Raw genomic sequence first — 19,381 nt, 5'->3', positions numbered from 1 at the left:
GCTCCATTTTCAACACCATTTGGAGGAAGCATGTAGGTAGCAAGGGGACAGAATATATTCTGTTTGGCGGCTTCACTGTCTGTGAGTGTTTCGGTAATGCCACTCCTGACTGAGCTGAGTGAGTTCTGAAAGACATATCTGTCAGCCTTAGCCTGCAGTGGGTGATGAGAGAACTGGGAGAAAGTTCAGATTGTAGATGCTAGAGATCAGAGTGGAGAGTGTGTTGCTGGAAACGTACAGCAGGTCAGGTAGCATCTGAGGAGCAGGAGATTTGATGTTTTGGGAATAAGCCCTTCGTCAGGAATGTAAGGGAGGGAAGGGGGATGAGCGATACTTAAGAGGGTAGGGGGGTGCTGGAAGGGAAGGTAGCTTGGAAGGTGATAGATAGATGGAAATGGGGATGATAGTGATAGGTTGGAGGGGAGGGTGGAACAGATAGGTGGAAAGGAAGATGGACAGGTAGGACAGGTCAAGAGGATGGTGCCAGGTTGGAGGGTTGGATCTGGGATGAGGTGGGGGAAGGGGAGATGAGGAAACTGGTGAAATCCACATTGAACCCATGTGGTTGGAGGGTCCCAAGATGGAAGATGAGGCATTCTTCCTACAGGCATTGGGTAGCTTGGCTTTGATGGTGGAGGATGCCCAGGACTTGCAAGTTCTTGGTGGTCTGGGAGGGGGAGTTAAAATGGTTGGCCACAGGGTGTTGGAGTTGTTGGGTATGTGTATCCCAGAGATGTTCTCTGAAACGTGCTGCAAGTTGACATCCTGTCTCCTCAATGTAGAGGAGACCACAACGAGAGCAACGGACATAGTAGATGACGTGTTTGGATGTGCAAGAAAATCTGTGCCGGATGTGGAAGGATCCTTTGGGACCTTGGATCAGGGTGAGGGGGTAGCTGTGGGCACAGGTTTTACCCCTTTGCAGCAGCAGGGCAAGGTGCTGGGAGTGGAGGGTGGGTTGGTGGGGGATGTGGACCTAATGAGGGAGTCGCAGAGGACATGGTCTCTGTGGAATGCTGGTCGGGGTGGGGAGGGAAATATATCTCTGGTGGTGGGGTCTGATTATAGATGGTGGAAATGGCAGAGGATGATGTGTTGTATCTGGAGATTGGTGAGTGGAAGCTGAGGACTGGGCGATTCTATCCTCGTTGCGGTTGGAGGGGTGGGGTTCAAGGGCAGAGGTGGGGGAGGTGGAGGAGATGCGCTGTAGGACATTGTTGACCATGTGGGAGGGGAACTTGCGGTCCGGAGACCATCTCAGATGTTCTGGAATGGAATTGCTGCTCCTGGCAGCAGATGTGGCGGACACGGAGGAATTGGGAATAATACATAGCATTTTTACAGGAGGGGAAGTGAGAGGAAGTGTTGTTCAGGTAGCTGTGGAAGTCAATGGGTTTGAATAGACGTCTGTGTTGAGTCAATTGCTGGAGATAGAGATGGAGAGGTCCAAGAATGGGAGGGAGATGTCTGGGGTGAACTCGGACAGTGTGAGTGAATTTGACTAACTGTTCAACCTCCTCATGGGAGCGTGAGGTAGCGTCGATACAATCATCAATGTAGCAGAGGAAAAGGTGGGGAATGATGCAACTGTAGCTGTGGAAGATGGACTGTTCCACATACTCGACAAAGAGATAGGCATAGCTGGGGCCCATGTGGATGGCCATGGCTACCCCTTTGGTCTGAAGGAAGTGGAGGATTTGAAGAAGTTGTTGAGGATATGGACCAGTCCCGCCAATCAAATGAGAGTGTCGGTGGAGGGGTACTGGTTGGGTCAGAGGGAGAGGAAGAAATGGAGGGCTTGGAGGGCTTTACCTTGGCGGATGGACATGTACAGGGACTAGATGTCTATGGTAAAGATGAGGTGTTGGGGTCCGGGGAAACAAAAGTCATGGAGGAGGTGGAGGGCATAGGTGGTGTCCTGAACGTATGTGGGGAGATCCTGGACCAAGGGGGACAGGACAGTGTCGAGATATGAAGAGAAAAGTTTGGTGGGGCAGGAGCAAGCAGAGACATTGGGTTATCCAGGGCAGTCAGGAAAACCACTAAAATTGAAAAGTGCAATATTGGCTTCAGGAACCTATCCAAGCTGTGTTGCTAGAGATAGAAATGGCTGAAGTGTCTGTGTATACTTACGTAGGAGTTGGAGCGATTCACTCAGGCCTTGGAAATCACCATTCGGTAAGGTTATGTACCGCTGGCCTGTACCTCAACTCCATTTATCAACTTGACTTCCCGATCCCTTTATAGCCTGACTTCATAGATTAATCCTTAAAAAGCCTCGGTGTTGTTGGTAAACCTGCAGTGTACTGCTTGTTGGCCTGTTTTGTCACCTCTTACCTTTAAAGACGTGTTTTGCTATTGGAGAGGGTGCTAGAGCCACTTAGCAAACTTGCTTATCCAAAACAATACCAGGGCTGCACCTCTTGGAGAGACACCCACGTTGTATCAATGTGCTGCTTTATGGAATGAAAAGACTGGGATATTGAAGAATGATGTTTAGCAGCATGAGTGACCTTTGCCCTTCCCCGTTACTATCTTCAGCAGTTCTTCCAAGTGGTGTTTAACATAACCTTACAGATTCACCTGTAATTCCCCAAAAACCTATGGGTTTACTTTCTCTCGTCCTCAGTCTGCCACAGAAGTGAAGTTTCCAAGGATGGAGTTTTAAAAAAGCAGTGGGTTGTTTAAACTTGTGGTGTTCTTTTTGTAAGCATTATGTTTCAGTTTGAAAAAGAACACCGTAGCATTTCTGTGACTGACAGATCAATATTGACTGTGTCGGTGCAGTTAGTGAGTGAGTGACTGTCAGTCGCGTTGCGGGATGTCAATCATGGCATCGCAGGGTCTCTGCTTTTGTTTCTAAACATAAAGAGCAGTCTGTTTGCCCCCAGGTGGCCTTTGAAACGTTCCTCTGAACTTTTGCCAGCAGCATTTTTGAAAACTGATAGCACAATGTGGGATCTTTTGTGGTTTGCTACTAAAATAAGAGTGTGGTTGCTGTTAACAGGAGCAACTGGAAATCTGCAATGTTTGAGAACAAGGAGGAGGCAGAAGCTTGGCTAGTCAAGAGTTGACCCCTGTTTATCCCTTCGCAGTTTTGCAATGAAGATCTTGATATTGCATACATTGTCCTTTACAAATAAAGGAAATATCAAGTGTGAATCAACTTTAACCACTTTGTTATTTTCAGCAGCAGTGCAGATATCATAAGAGATAATATCAAACTAAGACAGTGTCAAAAAATCCCATTTTTGCTTCCCAAATTGTGCTAAGTTAGCTGGTCTCAGTGAACCTGGCAGCAGAAGAGCTACAGTCGCTCCTGGTGTTCCTGGGGTAAACAAAGAGAATTCATTAGCCACAATTCCCAGTCCTAATTCCTGTTCAGTGCTGTATTGACACAGCTGAATCACAGAATCGTAATCCTACAGTGTGGAAGCAAGCCATTTGGCCCTTTGAGTCCACCCTGCCCCACCAAATCATCCGATGACATTTCCTCCACCTCCAAACGGACCCCACCACCAGGATATATTTCCCTCCCCATCCATTTCCTCCTTTCCTCTGTGACTACCTGGGCAGGCCCTCACCAACCCCCTCCCCCCCAAAACCCACCCTCCCATCCTGGCACCTTCCCCTGCCACCGCAGGAATTGCAAAACCTGTGCCCACACCTCCCCCCTCACCTCCATCCAAGGCCCTAAAGGAGCCTTCCACATCCATCAAAGTTTTACCTGCACATCCACCAATGTCATTTGTTGTATCCATTGCTCCTGATACGGTCTTCTCTACATTGGGGAGACTGGACGCATCCGAGCAGAGAGCTTTGGGGAACATCTCCGGGACACCCGCACCATTCAACCACACCGCCCTGTGGCCCAACATTTCAACTCCCCCTCCCACTCTGCCGAGGACATGGAGGTCCTGGGCCTCCTTCACCGCCGCTCCCTCACCATCCGACGCCTGGAGGAAGAACGCCTCATCTTCCACTTCGGAACACTTCAACCCCAGGACATCAATGTGGACTTCACCAGTTTCCTCATTTCCCCCACCTCACCCTAGTTCTAAACTTCCAGCTCAGCACTGTCCCCATGACTTGTCCTACCTGCCTATCTTCCTTTCCACTTATCCACCCCACCCTCCTCTCTGATCTATCACCTTCATTCCACCCCCATTCACCCGTTGTACTCTTTGCTACCTTCCCCCACCCTCCTCCCTGACCTATCACCTTCATCCCCACCCTCATTCACCTGTTGTACTCTATGCTACTTTCTCCCCACCCCCACCCTCCTCTCATTTATTTCTCCACTTTTCAGGCACTCTGCCTCTATTCCTGATGAAGGGCTTTTGCCCGAAACATCGATTTTCCTGCTCCTCGGGTGCTGCCTGAAATGCTGTGCTTTTCCAGCACCACTCTAATCCAGAATCTGGTTTCCAGCATCTGCAGTCATTGTTTTTACCTCCAAAAAGCAGCCCACCCAGTCCCACCTCCCCACATATAACCCTACAGTTCCCATGGCTAAACCACCTAGCCTGCACATTAGCATAGCCAATCCACCCAACCTGCACAACCTTGGACTGTGGGAAGAAACCCACACTGGCACAGGAAGAATGTGCAAACTTTGCGTGAGTTTCCTCCGGGTGCTCTGGTTTCCTCCCACAATCCAAAGATGTGCAGGTTAGGTGAATTGACCATGTTAAATTGTCCACAGTGTTCAGGGATGTGTAAGTTAGGGGCATTAGTCAGGGGAAATGGAGTATAACAGGGTAGGGGAATGGTTTGGTGTGGACTTGTTGGGCCAAATGGCCTGTTTCCACACTGTAGGGATTCTATGATTCTGCACACATAGTCGCCTGAGGGTGAAAACGAATCCGGGGACCTAGCCCTGTGAGGCAGCAGTGCTAATCACTGAGCCAATCAAAATTATCTAGATTGTGATTCTTTCCACAGTCAAATGACCTGTCAGCATCATACTGTTGGAATCACAAGTGAAGAACTGCCATAAGCTGCCAGTGTCTCAGGAACTGACCTCTTACACTGTCAGCTAATTCTGAGAGACGAGGGAGAGACAAATCTGTAACATGCAAGTTATTGTAGATTGTACTGAACAAATATGAAACAGAGTCCTTGTCTTATGGGAAGGGCAGTTGTAAAAGTGCACTGGTGTTATAGTCATGCTGTCTGCTGTTAACTGTGCTTCTCTGTGCTTTTCAAAGACTGCTAGCTATATACTGATTGTCTACTTTCTGCTGTAGAACTGCCACCATTTTAGGAACTGTAGCAAAATAGTTCTATATTCTCTTGTGGCTCATAGTCACAATGCTATCTCAACATGTGGATCATGTAGTTTTAGTTAGATTTCCTTAAACGTAAGATAGAGCCGTGAGTACTCTCTGGTTTGTAGTACTCTCTGTCCATGGGGTGAAAATTGCAAATGAACATCGGAATTGTAGAGTTAGTTTGGCCTCCACTTTTCTGGTAACCGCCTGATAAAGAGATAAGCACAAAATTCAATCTTAATGAATTAGTCTACAACAGACTCAGAAGTCACAAAAATCTCAGTGGTGAGAAGACTTTGAAATGGTAAATCCAATCTCACCTCTTCCTCCCAGGCCCTGCTGCATGTGTCTCAGATTAGTCATCCACTGCATCCAAAAAAAATCCATCTGTTTTCCATTTAAACCAGTTTCGGTGGCCTGCGTTGTAGAATTGATGATGTGGAGGTGCCAGTACTGGACTGGGGTAGAACGAGCTCAGAAGCCAGACAACACCAGATTATAGTCCCAACAGGTTTATTTGGAATCGCAAGCTTTTGGAGCACTGCCTCTTCGTCAGGTGAAATGGTGAAGGGGCAATGCTTCGAAAGCTGATGACTTCAGGTAAACCTGTTGGACTATAACCTGGTGTCGCCTGACCTCTGAGCTTGTAAAATTCAGGTTATCAGATCCTAGCTGGAAACAGTAATCTTTCCAATGTTCTTCAAAATACTAATACCTGACAGTTCTGTCGAATTGAACATTAAAACCTCAGGGAAAGGTCATACGCGTGTAAGTGGAAACACATTGAAGTTACCTGAAGCATTTTAATACTTCTCTGCCTCTGGCTTATATGAATCTGATATAATAACAGTTTCCAAGAAATTGATTTCTTGCATCTTTATTGAAGCTTATACATTGAGTGAGTCAAATAAAAAATAAACATCATTTCATGAAAAACAGGATTAGACATTTGTGAAATTAAAAGCCAAGCATAAGGAAATGCATTGGTTTTAATGCCTGTTTGATCATTTAATCACTTCAGAGATCAAGTTAAGAACATGTGCTCTGGAGTAATGTCTGCTGCTTGATGCTTCATTACAAGCTGAAGTTCTGAGTTATTGACTGCACTCCATTCTGAGACCTTTAAAGGTTGTAAACATGTCAGATCCTGAATATAAATGGAGTGAAACAACGATTGTATGAAGAATAAGCTTTGTTTTTTTCTGTAATGCATTACATTTCTGAAAATGTGAAGTGTATTATAGAAACTAGGAACTTGAGCCAGTACTGCCTTGTGTTGTGACTGGATCAATTTCTAATAATTTTGCAGTCAGTTTGACAAATGTAAATGCCAAAAATTATCTAAAGACTGAGTTGAAATGGGAAATCATAACTCAACTCTTTGTATCTTACTGTTAAAATATGCTCCTGGGGAGATGTTACTCACATGTGTATTGAATTGAAAGCAATCTGCATTCCAGATGAGCTTGCTATTTCTTACAGTACTGCAGCGTTCTGTTTTATGCAACCATTCTTGAAATTCTTCAAGTCGGTTATTTAAGCCCTTTCACCTGTCAGTACATGCTGCACACAGACTTCCAGACAGTTTAAAAAAAACAGGACTTTACATTTCCTTCCTCAGTCAAGTCAATTTTAAAAGATAAAGTTGCATTCACTGCAATCCAGATTGTGGTTCCATTGGTTTGCATTATATCTTTTCTGATTTACTACAAATTACCATAAACAATGCTATTGCAGATGGAGCTTTATCTTGCTGTGAAAAAAAAACAGATAAAAGGTAGAGCAAATATACAGCAGTTTGCTTTCCAGAGATTGTGCAGAGTAAAAGGGGTTGGACTTGCACCTCAGTGAGCAGATTTGATCAGGGTTGTGGGGAACTAGCAATGGCTCAGAATGCCTGGGCCAACCCTTGCTTGACCGTGTACGGGACCACCCATTTCCCACCCCCGCACCACCAGCCACATTTTCGGCCCATCCAGCAGCCAATCATCTTGCCACTAAACATAGAAAGGTAGAAAATAGGATACCAAATAGACCGTTCAACCCCTTGAGGTCCCCTTCCAATATTCAAAGTGACGATGATTGACCGTCTATCTCAACACCCTGCTGTCCCCCCATGACCACTGACTCCTTTAGTTTCTAGGACTTGATCTATTTCTTACTGAAGGGAGGACAGCCCACTCACATGAGCTGCTGTACAATCAGGCATTAACACTGGGAATTAGAAGTCTTCCTGGATCGAGAGGAAACATCAATGTGGGCAGTTAGTATTCACATGGTGTTTAATTGACAGTTTAGCATACCCGTCCATGTCGTGGAACATGGGCCATTTTGACAGGGAGGGCCATGGAATGACTCTCCATGAAGTTTAACATCGGATCTTATTCTGATGAGTGGACATCCAATCATATGGCAATGTAGTCATGGAGAGTCTACACACTGAATGAGCACTGATCCCTTCTCCTTCTAGATCCACATCACCCTTATTAGGCATCAGTGTACATAAGACTCTTGCAGGCAGCATCCGAGGAGCAGGAGAGTTGACTTTGAACGTAAGTTCTCCATCAGGAATGTCCTGAAGAAGGGCTTATGCCCAAAACGTCGACTCTCCTGCTCCTCGGATGCTGCCTGACCTGCTGTGCTTTTTCAGCATCACATTCTCAACTCTGATCTCCAGCATCTGCAGTCCTCATTTGCCTCCATAAGAGTCTTGCATTATGCTCACAGTTCAGCTTGAGTGGGATTTAATCCAAAGCCTCTGTGAAGTCTATAAGGTCCTGAATGAACCGTGTGATTTGTTAACTTCAGCTGCTTGCCTTAAGGTTGCCAGGGATTACTTCTGCTTCACAGAGAGGTCTATCAGCAATCTGCAAGGACCAGTCACATGATCAACATTGTCTGTGACCAACATTTGCATCACACCTTTGGAAACTGCATGCATTTCACATCCACAATGTTGTGATTGTAAATGTTATAGTCTGAACTCTGTTGGTACATGATTGATGCAGTTGCCACTTGAAAGACCTCTCGTCCCTCAAACATGCAGCCCACACCTTTGAAGAGCAAACTGACTGCAAGCATGGGAGCAGCCATTTCCCATTTCGCACTCGAGAAATCAAGGAAGGCAAATAAGGTTGTCCTCTACACCATGAGTATCAGTTGGTCATCAGCCCGACTATCCCCTCATCCCTCTAAATAAAAGCTCCATGACCCTTTCAGCTCAGCCAGCTAAGCTTTCCAGTTCTGCTCATCCCTTCCAGTGCACTTTCAAATAGTCATAAGACTGTAACACATAAAAACAGATTTTCTATCCATCAAGTCTGCTGCACCATTCATTCATGGCTGAGGACAGCAGATGCTGGAGATTAGAGTCGAGAGTGTAGTGCTGGGAAAGCACAGCAGGTCAGGCAGAATCCAAGGAGCAGGAGAATCGATGTTTCGGGCATACGCCCTTCATCAGGAATGTTCCTCAACTCCGTTCTCCTGCCATCTCCTCATAATTTTTCATTCTCTTACTAATCAAGAACCTGTTCTCTCTCTGTCTTGAATACATTCAATGACTTGGCCTTCACACCCTTCTGTGGCAATGAGATCCACAAATTAACCAAGCTCTGGCTGAAGAAATTCCTCCTCATCTCGGTTCCAAAGGGTCCTAACTTCTTCTGCTAGTGGAAACATCTTCTCCAAATTCACTCATGTCTCACTATTCTGTAAGGTTCAATGAGAGCTCTCCCCACAACTTTCTACATTCAATCAAGGCAGACCCAGAGTCCTCAACCACTCCTCATAAGACAGGTCCTTCATTCACGGGATTATTTTTGTGAATCTTCCATGGACCCCCTCCAAGGTCAGTACATCCTTCCTTTGATATTGGGCCCAAAACTGCTCACAGTATTCCAAATGCAGTCAGACCACAGCCTTATACAGTCTCAGCAGTACATGGCCCATAACCCAGTGGTCAATGGATCGAAGCCATCCTCTGCTATTTGCTCAACGGCTCCTTGGGCAGCACGGTGGCTCAGTGCTTAGCACTGCTGCCTCACAGCACCACGGTCCCAGGTTCAATTCCAGCATCGGGCAACTGTCTGTGTGGAGTTTGCACATTCTCCCTGTGTCTGCATGGGTTTGCTTTGGTTTCCTCCCACAGTCCAAAGATGTTCAGGTTAGGTGAATTGGCCGTGCTAAATTGCCCACCATGTTAGGTGCATTAGTCAGAGGGAAATGGGTCGGGGTGGGTTACTCTTCAGAGGGTCGGTGTGGACATGGTGGGCCGAAGGGCCTGTTTCTGCACTGTAGGAAATCTAATCTAATCTCTGACCTTGTATTCGAGCCCTCTTGAAATGAATGTTAGCACTGCATTTGCCTTCCTAACTGCCAACCGAACCTGCATGTAACCTTCAGAGAACCCTGAACTAGGACTTCCAAGTCCCTAAGATTTTTGAAACCTTTCCTCTCTAAAACCCAAATGCCAAGAAAAAATAAAAGTAAACAAAAGTAAAAAAAAATGAATATAGGGTCCAGAGTTTGTAAGGTGGGGGCAAGAGTGTTGGTTGGGTTGTCACATGTTGCTGTCTTTCCAATTGTACCTTGACCCAAATATAGTCATGGCTGGTGGATTCGAGCTGCCTGGTTTACACTGTTGAATTCCACCTGGCCCTATTCCTTTCATCACTCCAGTGGTTATATCTAATGGTTTAACACCATTTAGGTGAACATCTAAATGATAGTCGGCATGTTTGCTCATGGGTGCGAGATGAGCCCCATTCACATTCCTTTAAGATAATTGTCCCTAGTGAGGCTTTAGCAGACATGTTGTCTTCACTTCAAAGGCTTTGGAATGTCGGAAGTAGTGTTGCAAAAACTCAGCCATGTTTGCCTTGCTGCAATGATTTCAAATCATTGGAATGTGGCCTCAGTTTTTTTTAAAATAAGAATTCAATTAGGGGTTTCCAACCAGCAAATTCTTAAAAAATAATTTTTGATGTAAAGCATGATTTCATAACAAGGCTGACTTTCCCAACACAGTCGTGGCGTTTTGCCCATTTGGAACACATATTGGAAAGTTGACTGAAAATTGTGAAAAGCAAACTCACCATTTCCTGACTGGCAGTGAAAATGAAGTGGCCATTGTTACTCTAAGAGGCTCTTTACGTCTCTAGGTGCTAATTCAATTCCATTGACCGTAACCATGCGTCTCACATTTTTGCATCCAGTGTGTAATAGCTTACATTTATTAACGTTACATTTGCACAGGGATAATTTTCCAAGTCCAGGCTGAAAGCAGGAAGTTGTGAATAATGACAACCTGAGGCAGCGTGCCCAGAGATATTCCAGTCTGCACAGCCTGCGTTCGAAATGCTTGCCATCAATATGAACTCGCAAAATTACCTCCCTGGGAGTAAACTCAAGAGAAACTTTGCTAATTGCTTACCAGTAGTGTTTTATTAAAAACTCTGATATACCAGCCTGGAGAATTTACTTTTCTGAAAGCATTTTATTAATGGTAATAGAGTGCAGACCTTTTAAAATCAGTTCAAATAAACAGTTACATCTTAATTCTATTATATGACAAATGATTGGATTTATAAAATAACCGGTTTGATGTAGCTTCACTACTGATGTTCATGGGATTGCATCACTCAGTGAGCCCCACTGGGGACTACACTTTATATCTGCATTTGATTGACAGTGATTATACATTCATTGATTTTGTTGATTACAGAATTCCAGTGCTGACCACCGGGTACGACTTGACCTGGGTTTGTGGGACAAATTCAGTGAACTTGCCACAAAGTGCATTATCAAAATAGTGGAGTTTGCTAAGCGACTGCCCGGCTTCACAAGCTTGACCATTGCAGATCAGATCACTCTGCTGAAAGCTGCCTGCCTGGACATCTTGGTAGGTACACATTCATTAACAAGATTTATTCTCCGTCACACAATATTGCCTATAATTGACCTTAGGAGTTTGCACCTCCTGGTCTTGTCAAAACCAGCTGAGGACACTGCGAGAGTTTAGACTTTGATATATGGAGTGAGTCCAGTTGCCCTGCCACTGACTCAATCATTGAGACAGCTTAGTTCATCCAGGAAATCCCAGAATTCAGCTATAACTAACTGTGCCTTGCTCAAGGGATTTCAGAGCTTCTTTATGCATGGAATTCTCAGCTGGAAAAGAACTGCCTCCTATTAGAAGTCACACGCATATTGTTTTACTGTGGTTAACAGCAGAAAATGATAAGGAATAATGATGGTACAGAGTCTTCCTAAACACTTTCGCCCCAGGATAAGGAATAATGTTCATTCCAAGTGCCAACACTTTAAGTATTGGTTAGCATGTAAAAATAAATAAATTGTTTAGGTACGCATTAATTATATTTAAAGGATCATTTTGCAATTTCGCACAGTTAGTTTTTTTTTGGAAAACAGTCTGAAAATGAGTTTAATAGTACATACATTGCATCAGTAAACTGAGCTAAACACCGTGCCATGACTTGGAAAATGAGCTTGTCTGAACAGATTCGGTGGGTTCGGAATGCTAGTGATCTTTCCCTTCATACACTCAGTGGTTGAGGTGGGGACCACAGTCTGCATTTTTAACCTGTCTGTCAGATGTAAAATTGATGCTGAGGATCAACTGTGGCTTAATGAAACCATCGAATTTTCACTTCTCATTGACTTCATCCGCAGCCCTTTTCTTTTGTTTTACCAACCAGTACAGTTTGTTCACGTTATAGTTCTCATATAATTCTATGGAGCTGTCACTTCCTCTGATAACACTCAGCTATCTGTACCTCTTGCTGCTAGCTCACTAGATTTGCACCAATTAAATCTCATCTTTAATGGAGCTGCTAATGGGTGAATTGACAGAACATGCAACTGTTCAGTGCCTTCACAAAGTTTCAGTGCTTCATGAGTGTTAATTCTTTGTATTATTTCCTTATTGCCATTTTAAAGTGTCTGTAGATTTCCAGAGTATGTATTGCCAGGAATAGGGCCACTACCTTCGCTGAACTTCATAAATGTCCACAGGTTTCTATTCCTCAGCATAGATTTTAAAATATCATTTTAATCGTGGAGAGAACATTTTCTTCTTCGTGTGCACTTCAGTAAAACATTAGAAACTACTGCATGAAAAGCTTGAGTTTGATATAGATTCTAGAACTAACTTAATCCTGTTGTTAACTGAGAAGACTGATTCAGATTACTGTGCTGATGTGTCATCAAATGGACTGTACCATAGGGAGTTGCCCAGGGTTCAGTCAAAGTGTGTGGCTGAGGGTTGCTGTTAGTGTGAGAGTTGGCCTATCTTGCAGTAAGCCTGATTGCAGCCCACTTCTTACTGGTTTTGTGACATTGGACTAATTTTTGACTACCCTCACATTGACCTCTTCAATTAATGTTAATAGAATCATCAAATTATACATCAGAAAAGGGAGAGCTTTGTGCCTGTACTAACTCAATGAAAGAGTTTTCGAATGAGTCTCATATCTTGCTCTTTCCAATAGCTCTGGAAATCTATCCGTTCAAGTATTTATCAGGTTCCTGTATGAAAATTGCTTCCATCACCATTTCATCGTTGAAGTCATATTGAACATTTCAAATGCTAGTCCAAGACCTTCCTTCCTGAATAACATAGTGGTTTTATCTTTCAGTGATTCCTATGAAAAGAAAATAGACTTTCACTTTTATCCAGTTAGATACCTCCAGGGATACTTTGGCGTTATCATGGTATGTTATGGAATGGAATGGAGTTCTGTTCAATGTCTGCATCCTGTGTCAGAAATAAAAACTTCCAGAATTATGATAATATTGTTTCAATTTCCTCTATTCTCACCCAATCCCAGCCTGCACTGCACCAATTCTCACAAGCTCATCCTCCTGGTGACCAATATCACACATCCGCGCTGCATTGTAGTTTATATTTTGCTACAGTTCTCCTCTCTCTGGAATGAGCTTAAAATTATCTTGACTTATTTTAGATAGAAAACTTAAAGTTTAGAGGCAAGTTTTATGATTCTATTCATCAAAAGAAATTCAAGTTACATCCACAAAATGGCGAGACAATGTGAAGATGTACAGTACTATCAATTCTGCTTTTGATATTTTGATATTTCGGTAAATTGAAAAGCTTTATCTGAATTTTGCCACCTTTTAGTTCGGGGAATCACTACTTTGTTTCTTCCAACATGACAAGCTAATTCCTACAGTTCCATCAAGAACCCTCAGCCAGCAGTGCCTTCCAGGACTGCTTGAAGGAAATTCACTGAAATTAGTGAGAAGATTCTGTCAGAGAATTCCTTTCAGATGAGCTTTGTAGACCCACCCTTCACACCATCAAATACCTACCATTCCGGAACATTACTTAAAGCAGTGCTTTTAATGCCTTGATTGTTATCGTGGAAAGTTTTCTGACTTTGTTTTCAGAATGTCTCTTTTTTTAATCTTGATCAAGCCCCTATACAGTGGAAGTTCTAATTTTATTTGTTTGTTTTGATGAAATTTGTGTTTACCCAGATGCGAGTGAAGAAGAGAAGGTCTTGCTTATTATGTTTTCTCAGCATGTGGGTTGCAGTAACAGGGTCACAGTATTAGGTTGCAATCTTTGTGACAATGGTGCTCCCTCAATGGTATTAGGTCCTGAACTGCAAAATGCTGAATCAGCCTCAATGAAGGATGATATACAATAGGGTGAGGATCTTGGAGCCAGGTAACACTGTTCCCCTTCAATTGATGCTCTTAATCTTCTGCTGGTTGACGTTGCCATGGAATTTGGGATTGTTGAAGTCAGTTTGGTGAGCTACACAGTGGCTCAGTGGTTAGCACTGCTGCCTAACAGCACTAGGGTCCCAGGTTTGATTCCAGCCTCAGGCGACTGTCTGTGTGGAGTTGGCACATTCTTCCCCCTGTCTACGTGGGTTTGCTCCGGTTTCCTCTCGCAGTCCAAAGATGTGCAGGTCAGGTAAATTGCCCATAGTGTTAGGTGCATTAGTCAGGGGGGAATGGGTCTGGGTGGGGAGGGTTGGTGTGAACTGGTTGGGCCGAATGGCCTGTCTCCATACTGTAGGTAATCTAATCCTGTAAACCATGTAAACTATAGCCACATGGATAAACGTTGACTGCTGTGGTGGCAATTTGTTCTTTCCAGGCTAATGTTGAGGTTTTTGAGTGTTGCTTTACCACACCAATCCAGGTGAATGGGTATTCAGTTCAGGTCAGCAGTGGCTTCCAGAATGATTTTGATGGTGGATTCAGTATTAAGGGTGCTGTCAAAGGTCGGAGGGAAATGGCTGGAATTGCTCGTGTTCAGCGTTTATCTAGCATGGATATTTCCAGCATTTGTCCACTCAAACCTGAATACTGTCCACACAATATTATAGGATAGCACATTACCAGAGGAGTTGTGAATAGAGTGGAACATCACTGAATTATCAACAGAGCCCCATTCCTAACCTTACGATAGAGGGATAGTCATCGCCAAAGCACTTAAAGGTAGTTGGACAGAGGATTTCCTGAGGATGTGAGGGCTGGCATTTGACAACATCATGAGATCTGATTCCAGTTGGCTGGAAGATCTTCTCTTTAGGGTTCATTGGTGGTACACACTTGGGTTGAAATGTAATGCTTCACACACTGTATGCCTGGGGCTGAATGCTTCTGGTGGAAGTCAAACTGACCCCATCACCGAGCAGTGAGTTAGTTCTTGCCATTTGATAGTATCGTTTGTTACTCCATCCACAAGATTAACAGAACAATGATCCCTATGACATTGACCCGGTTTTTTTCTTGATAGGGCATACCTGGGAAATGTCCTCACATTGCTGAGTAGATGTCAGTATTATAGCTGTACTGCAATAGTTAGGGTAGGACAGCAGCTTGTTCTGGTGCATGGGCCTTCAGTACAAAAACCAAGATGTAGAAATGGCTCATTAGCTTTTGCCTACTGTCACCTGGGTGGGTGTAATTGTTCAGAATCCAGTATCTGTGGGGACCTCAGCAAAAGTGAAGAAGTTCACGCAATACTTTCAGTCATAGAGTCATAGAGATGTACAGCGTGGAAACAGACCATTCAATCCAACACATCTATGCTGACCAGATAACCCAACCTAATCTAGTCCCATTTGTCAGCACCTGGTCCATATCCCTCCAAACCCTTCCTATTCGTATATCCATCCAGATGCTTTTCAAATGTTGCAATTGTACCAGCCTCCACCACTTCCGCTGGCAGCTCAGTCCATACACGTACCACCCTCTGCGTGAAAAGGTTGCCCTTTAGGTCCCTTTTTAATGTTTCCCCTCTCACCCTAAATCTATGTCCTCTAGTTCTAGACTCCCCCACCCCAGGGAAAAAACTTTGTATATTCCCTGCCCCTCATAATTTTGTAAACCGCTATAAGGTCACCCCTCAGCCTCCGACGCTCCAGGGAATACAGCCCTAGCCTATTCAACCTCTCCCTATATCTCAGATCCTCCAACCCTGACAAAATTCTTGTAAATCTTTTCTGAACCCTTTCAAGTTTCACAATATCCTTCCAATAGGAAGACCAGAATTGCATGCAATATTCCAACAGTGGCCTAACCAATGTCCTGTACAGCCGCAACATGACCTCCCAACTCCTGTACTCAATGCTCTGACCAATAAAGGAAAGCATACCAAATGCTTTTTTCACTATCCTATCTACCTGCGACTCTACCTTCAAGGAGCTATGAACCTGCAGTCCAAGGTCTCTTTGTTCAGCAACACTCCCTCGGACCTTACCATGAAGTGTATAAGTCCTGCTAAGATTTGCTTTCCCAAAATGCAGCACCTCACATTTAGCTAAGTTAAACTCCACCTGCCACTTCTCAGCCCATTGGCCCATCTGGTCAAGATCCTGTTGTAATCTGAGATAACCTTCTTCGCTGTACAGTACACCTCCAATTTTGGAATCATCTACAAATTTACTAACTCTTATGCTCACATCCAAATCATTTATATAAATGATGAAAAGTAGTGGACCCAGCACCGATCCTTGTGGAACTCCACTGGTCACAGGCCTCCAGTCTGAAAAGCAGTCCTCCACCACCACCCTCTGTCTTCTACCTTTGAGCCAGTTATATATCCAAATGGTGAGTTCTCCCTGTATTCCATGAGATCTAACCTTGCTAATCAGTCTCCCAAGGGGAACCTTGTGGAATGCCTTACATATAGATCACATCTAGCACTCTACCCTCATCAATCCTCTTTGTTACTTCTTCAAAAAACTCAACTCAAGTTTGTGAGACTTGACTTCCCACGCACAAAGCTACCCTTGCCAACAACATTTTCAGTCTTGTCTCTCATACTTGTGCTGAGCTCTGTCATAATAGAGGATGGAAATCTTCTATTATGACATGAGAAGTTGTTGGCTTTCTATCAGTATTTAAGGAATGAAAGAATGACGAGAGTAAGATTAGAGCCAATCAAGGATAGTAGTGGGAAGTTGTGTGTTGAGTCAGAGGTGATAGGGGAAGCACTAAATGAATATTTTTTGACAGCATTCACTCTAGAAAACGACAATGTTACCGAGAAGATTACCGAGATACAGGCTACAAGACTAGGTGGGATTGAGGTTCACAAGGAAGAGGTATTAGAAATTCTGCAGAGTGTGAAAATAGATAAGTCCCCTGAGCTGGATGGGATTTATCCTAGGATCCTCTGGGAAGCCAGGAAGGAGATTGCCGAGCCTTTGGCATTGATCTTTAAATCGTATTGTCTACAGGAATAGTGCCAGAAGACTGGAGGATAGAAAATGTGGTTCCCCTGTTCAAGAAGGGGAGTAGAGACAACCCTGGTAATTATAGACCAGTGAGCCTTACTTTGGTTGTTGGTAAAGTGTTGGAAAAGTTTATAAGAGATAGGATTTATAATCATCTAGAAAATAATAATTTGATTAGGGATAGTCAGCACAGTTTTGTGAAGGGTAGGTCGTGCCTCACAAACCTTATTGAGTTCTTTGAGAAGGTGACCAAACAGGTAGATGCGAGTAAACTGTTTATTGTGGTGTACATGGATTTCAGCAAGGCATTCGATAAGGTTCCCCACAGTAGGCTATTATACAAAATGCGGAGGAATGGGATTGTGGGAGATATAGCAGTTTGGATCAGTAATTGGCTTGCTGAAAGAAGACAGAGAGTGGTGGTTGATGGGAAATGGTCATCCTGGAGTCCAGTTACCAGTGGTGTACCGCAAGGGTCGGTGTTGGGTCCACTGCTGTTTGTCATTTTTATAAACGACCTGGATGAGGGTGTAGAAGGGTGGGTTAGTAAATTTGCAGACAACACTAAGGTCAGTGGAGTTGTGGATAGTGACGAAAGATGTTGTAAGTTACAGAAAGACGACACTAAGGTTGGTGGAGTTGTGGATAGTGATGAAGGATTTTGTAGGTTAGAGAGACATAGATAAGCTGCAGAGCTGGGCTGAGAGGTGGCAAATGGAGTTTAATGCAGACAAGTGTGAGGTGATTCACTTTGGTCGGAGTAACCGGAATGCAAAGTACTGGGCTAATTGTAAGAATCTTGGTAGTGTAGATGAGCAGAGAGATCTCAATGTCCATGTACACAGATCCTTGAAAGTTGCCACCCAGGTTGACAGGATTGTTAAGAAGGCATAGTGTTTTAGCTTTTATTAATAGAGGGATCAAGTTCCGGAACCATGAGGTTATGCTACAGCTGTACAAAACTCTGGTGCGGCCGTACTTGGAGTATTGTGTACAGTTCTGGTCACCGCATTATAAGAAGGATGTGGAAACTTTGGAAAGAGTGCAGAGGAGATTTACTAGGATATTGCCTGGTATGGAGGGAAGGTCTTACGATGAAAGGCTGAGGGACTTGAGGCTGTTTTCGTTGGAGAGAAGTTTGAGAGGTGACTTAATAGAGACATATAAGATAATCAGAGGGTTAGATAGAGTGGACAGGGAGAGCCTTTTTCTAAGTATGGTGACGGTGAACACGAGGGGGCATAGCTTCAAATTGAGGGGTGATAGATATAGGACAGATGTCAGAGGTAGTTTCTTTACTCAGAGAGTAGTTAGAGTATGCAATGCTTTGCCTGCTTCGCCAACTTTAAGTACATTTAAGTCGTCATTGGACAAGCATATGGATGTACATGGAATAGTGTAGGTTAGATGGGCTTCAGATTGGTATGACAGGTTGGCGCAACATCGAGGGCTGAAGGGCCTGTACTGCGCAGTAATGTTCTATGGTCTGTGTTCTTGGAACATCCTTCCTGTCTTAGATGTTTAGCTGTCCACATTGAATAGGGTGAGACTACAGAGCTTCCCTACATTAGATTGGCAATCACAGAGTGAGAGTTATGCCAGACCATGTAGTTACAAGTTGTGTTACAAATTCCTATTGAGGAAGCATTGCAACTCAAAGTTGTCTGGTTTGGGGCTGTTAGATTTTCCTTTACCTGTCCTACATGCTACAGTCCTCCACACTAGGGATGCACCTCATTTCCACTAGCATTCTCGTTGGCAGACAGATGGGTGAGGAAGAGTTTGGACTCAAGCAGCTCACCTGATGGCCAGTATGTGAGACAGAAAATTAATAAGACCAAACAAACAGAGCACCTTTTTAAATTTATTGTGGTTGCAAAGAGAAGAAAATCAATGTAAGTCAGCTGAAAAATGCTGCAGTAGACTTTATTCAATTTTCCAAGATGCCCAATGCATCACCAAACATAAAAGAAAGAATTGCAGAAAAGTTTGTCAAGTGTAATTAATGTAATAATTCCCTCCCGTTTCTACACACTTGTTTTATAACAGCTTCTATCCTACCAAAGCTTTGGTCTAGTAAATGTCTGTCATGTGGCATTTTAGCCTCTGAATCTGGCAATACTTTTGCATTTCAGCAACAATCTCACAAGCCACTTGACTAAAACAAACTGGGGCCAAAAACTATCAAAGCACAGCTCCCTGCAGGTTAATAGCTGTGACTCCATTGAACAAACAAGCCATTAACTATCCAATTCACCAAAAGTAAATAAGTCCAGCCATCTCCACACGAGGAGGAATAGTAACTGGAGTGTGGCAGGAAACACAGCAAAGCAAATAACATGGCAATGCCATGCTGAGGGTTGCTGTCTC

The 19,381-nt window shown here is 43.9% G+C and overlaps 1 protein-coding gene across 2 annotated transcripts in view; it reads left to right on the top strand.

Annotated features, from left to right (window-relative positions):
* Window positions 1–19,381, top strand: part of LOC132815655 (retinoic acid receptor beta-like) — a 220,245-nt gene that overhangs the window by 177,214 nt on the left and 23,650 nt on the right. For both annotated transcript variants that reach the window (XM_060824643.1, XM_060824644.1), the window contains one exon: window positions 10,996–11,172. In XM_060824643.1, coding sequence (XP_060680626.1) covers window positions 10,996–11,172 — 177 coding nt within the window. The remainder of the gene's footprint in view (window positions 1–10,995; window positions 11,173–19,381) is intronic.

This window comes from Hemiscyllium ocellatum, chromosome 5, assembly GCF_020745735.1.
Source record: "Hemiscyllium ocellatum isolate sHemOce1 chromosome 5, sHemOce1.pat.X.cur, whole genome shotgun sequence".
Lineage (NCBI taxonomy): Eukaryota > Metazoa > Chordata > Chondrichthyes > Orectolobiformes > Hemiscylliidae > Hemiscyllium > Hemiscyllium ocellatum.
The sequence above is the reverse complement of the archived record's forward strand: the minus strand, read 5'-3'. Positions and strand labels throughout refer to the sequence as shown.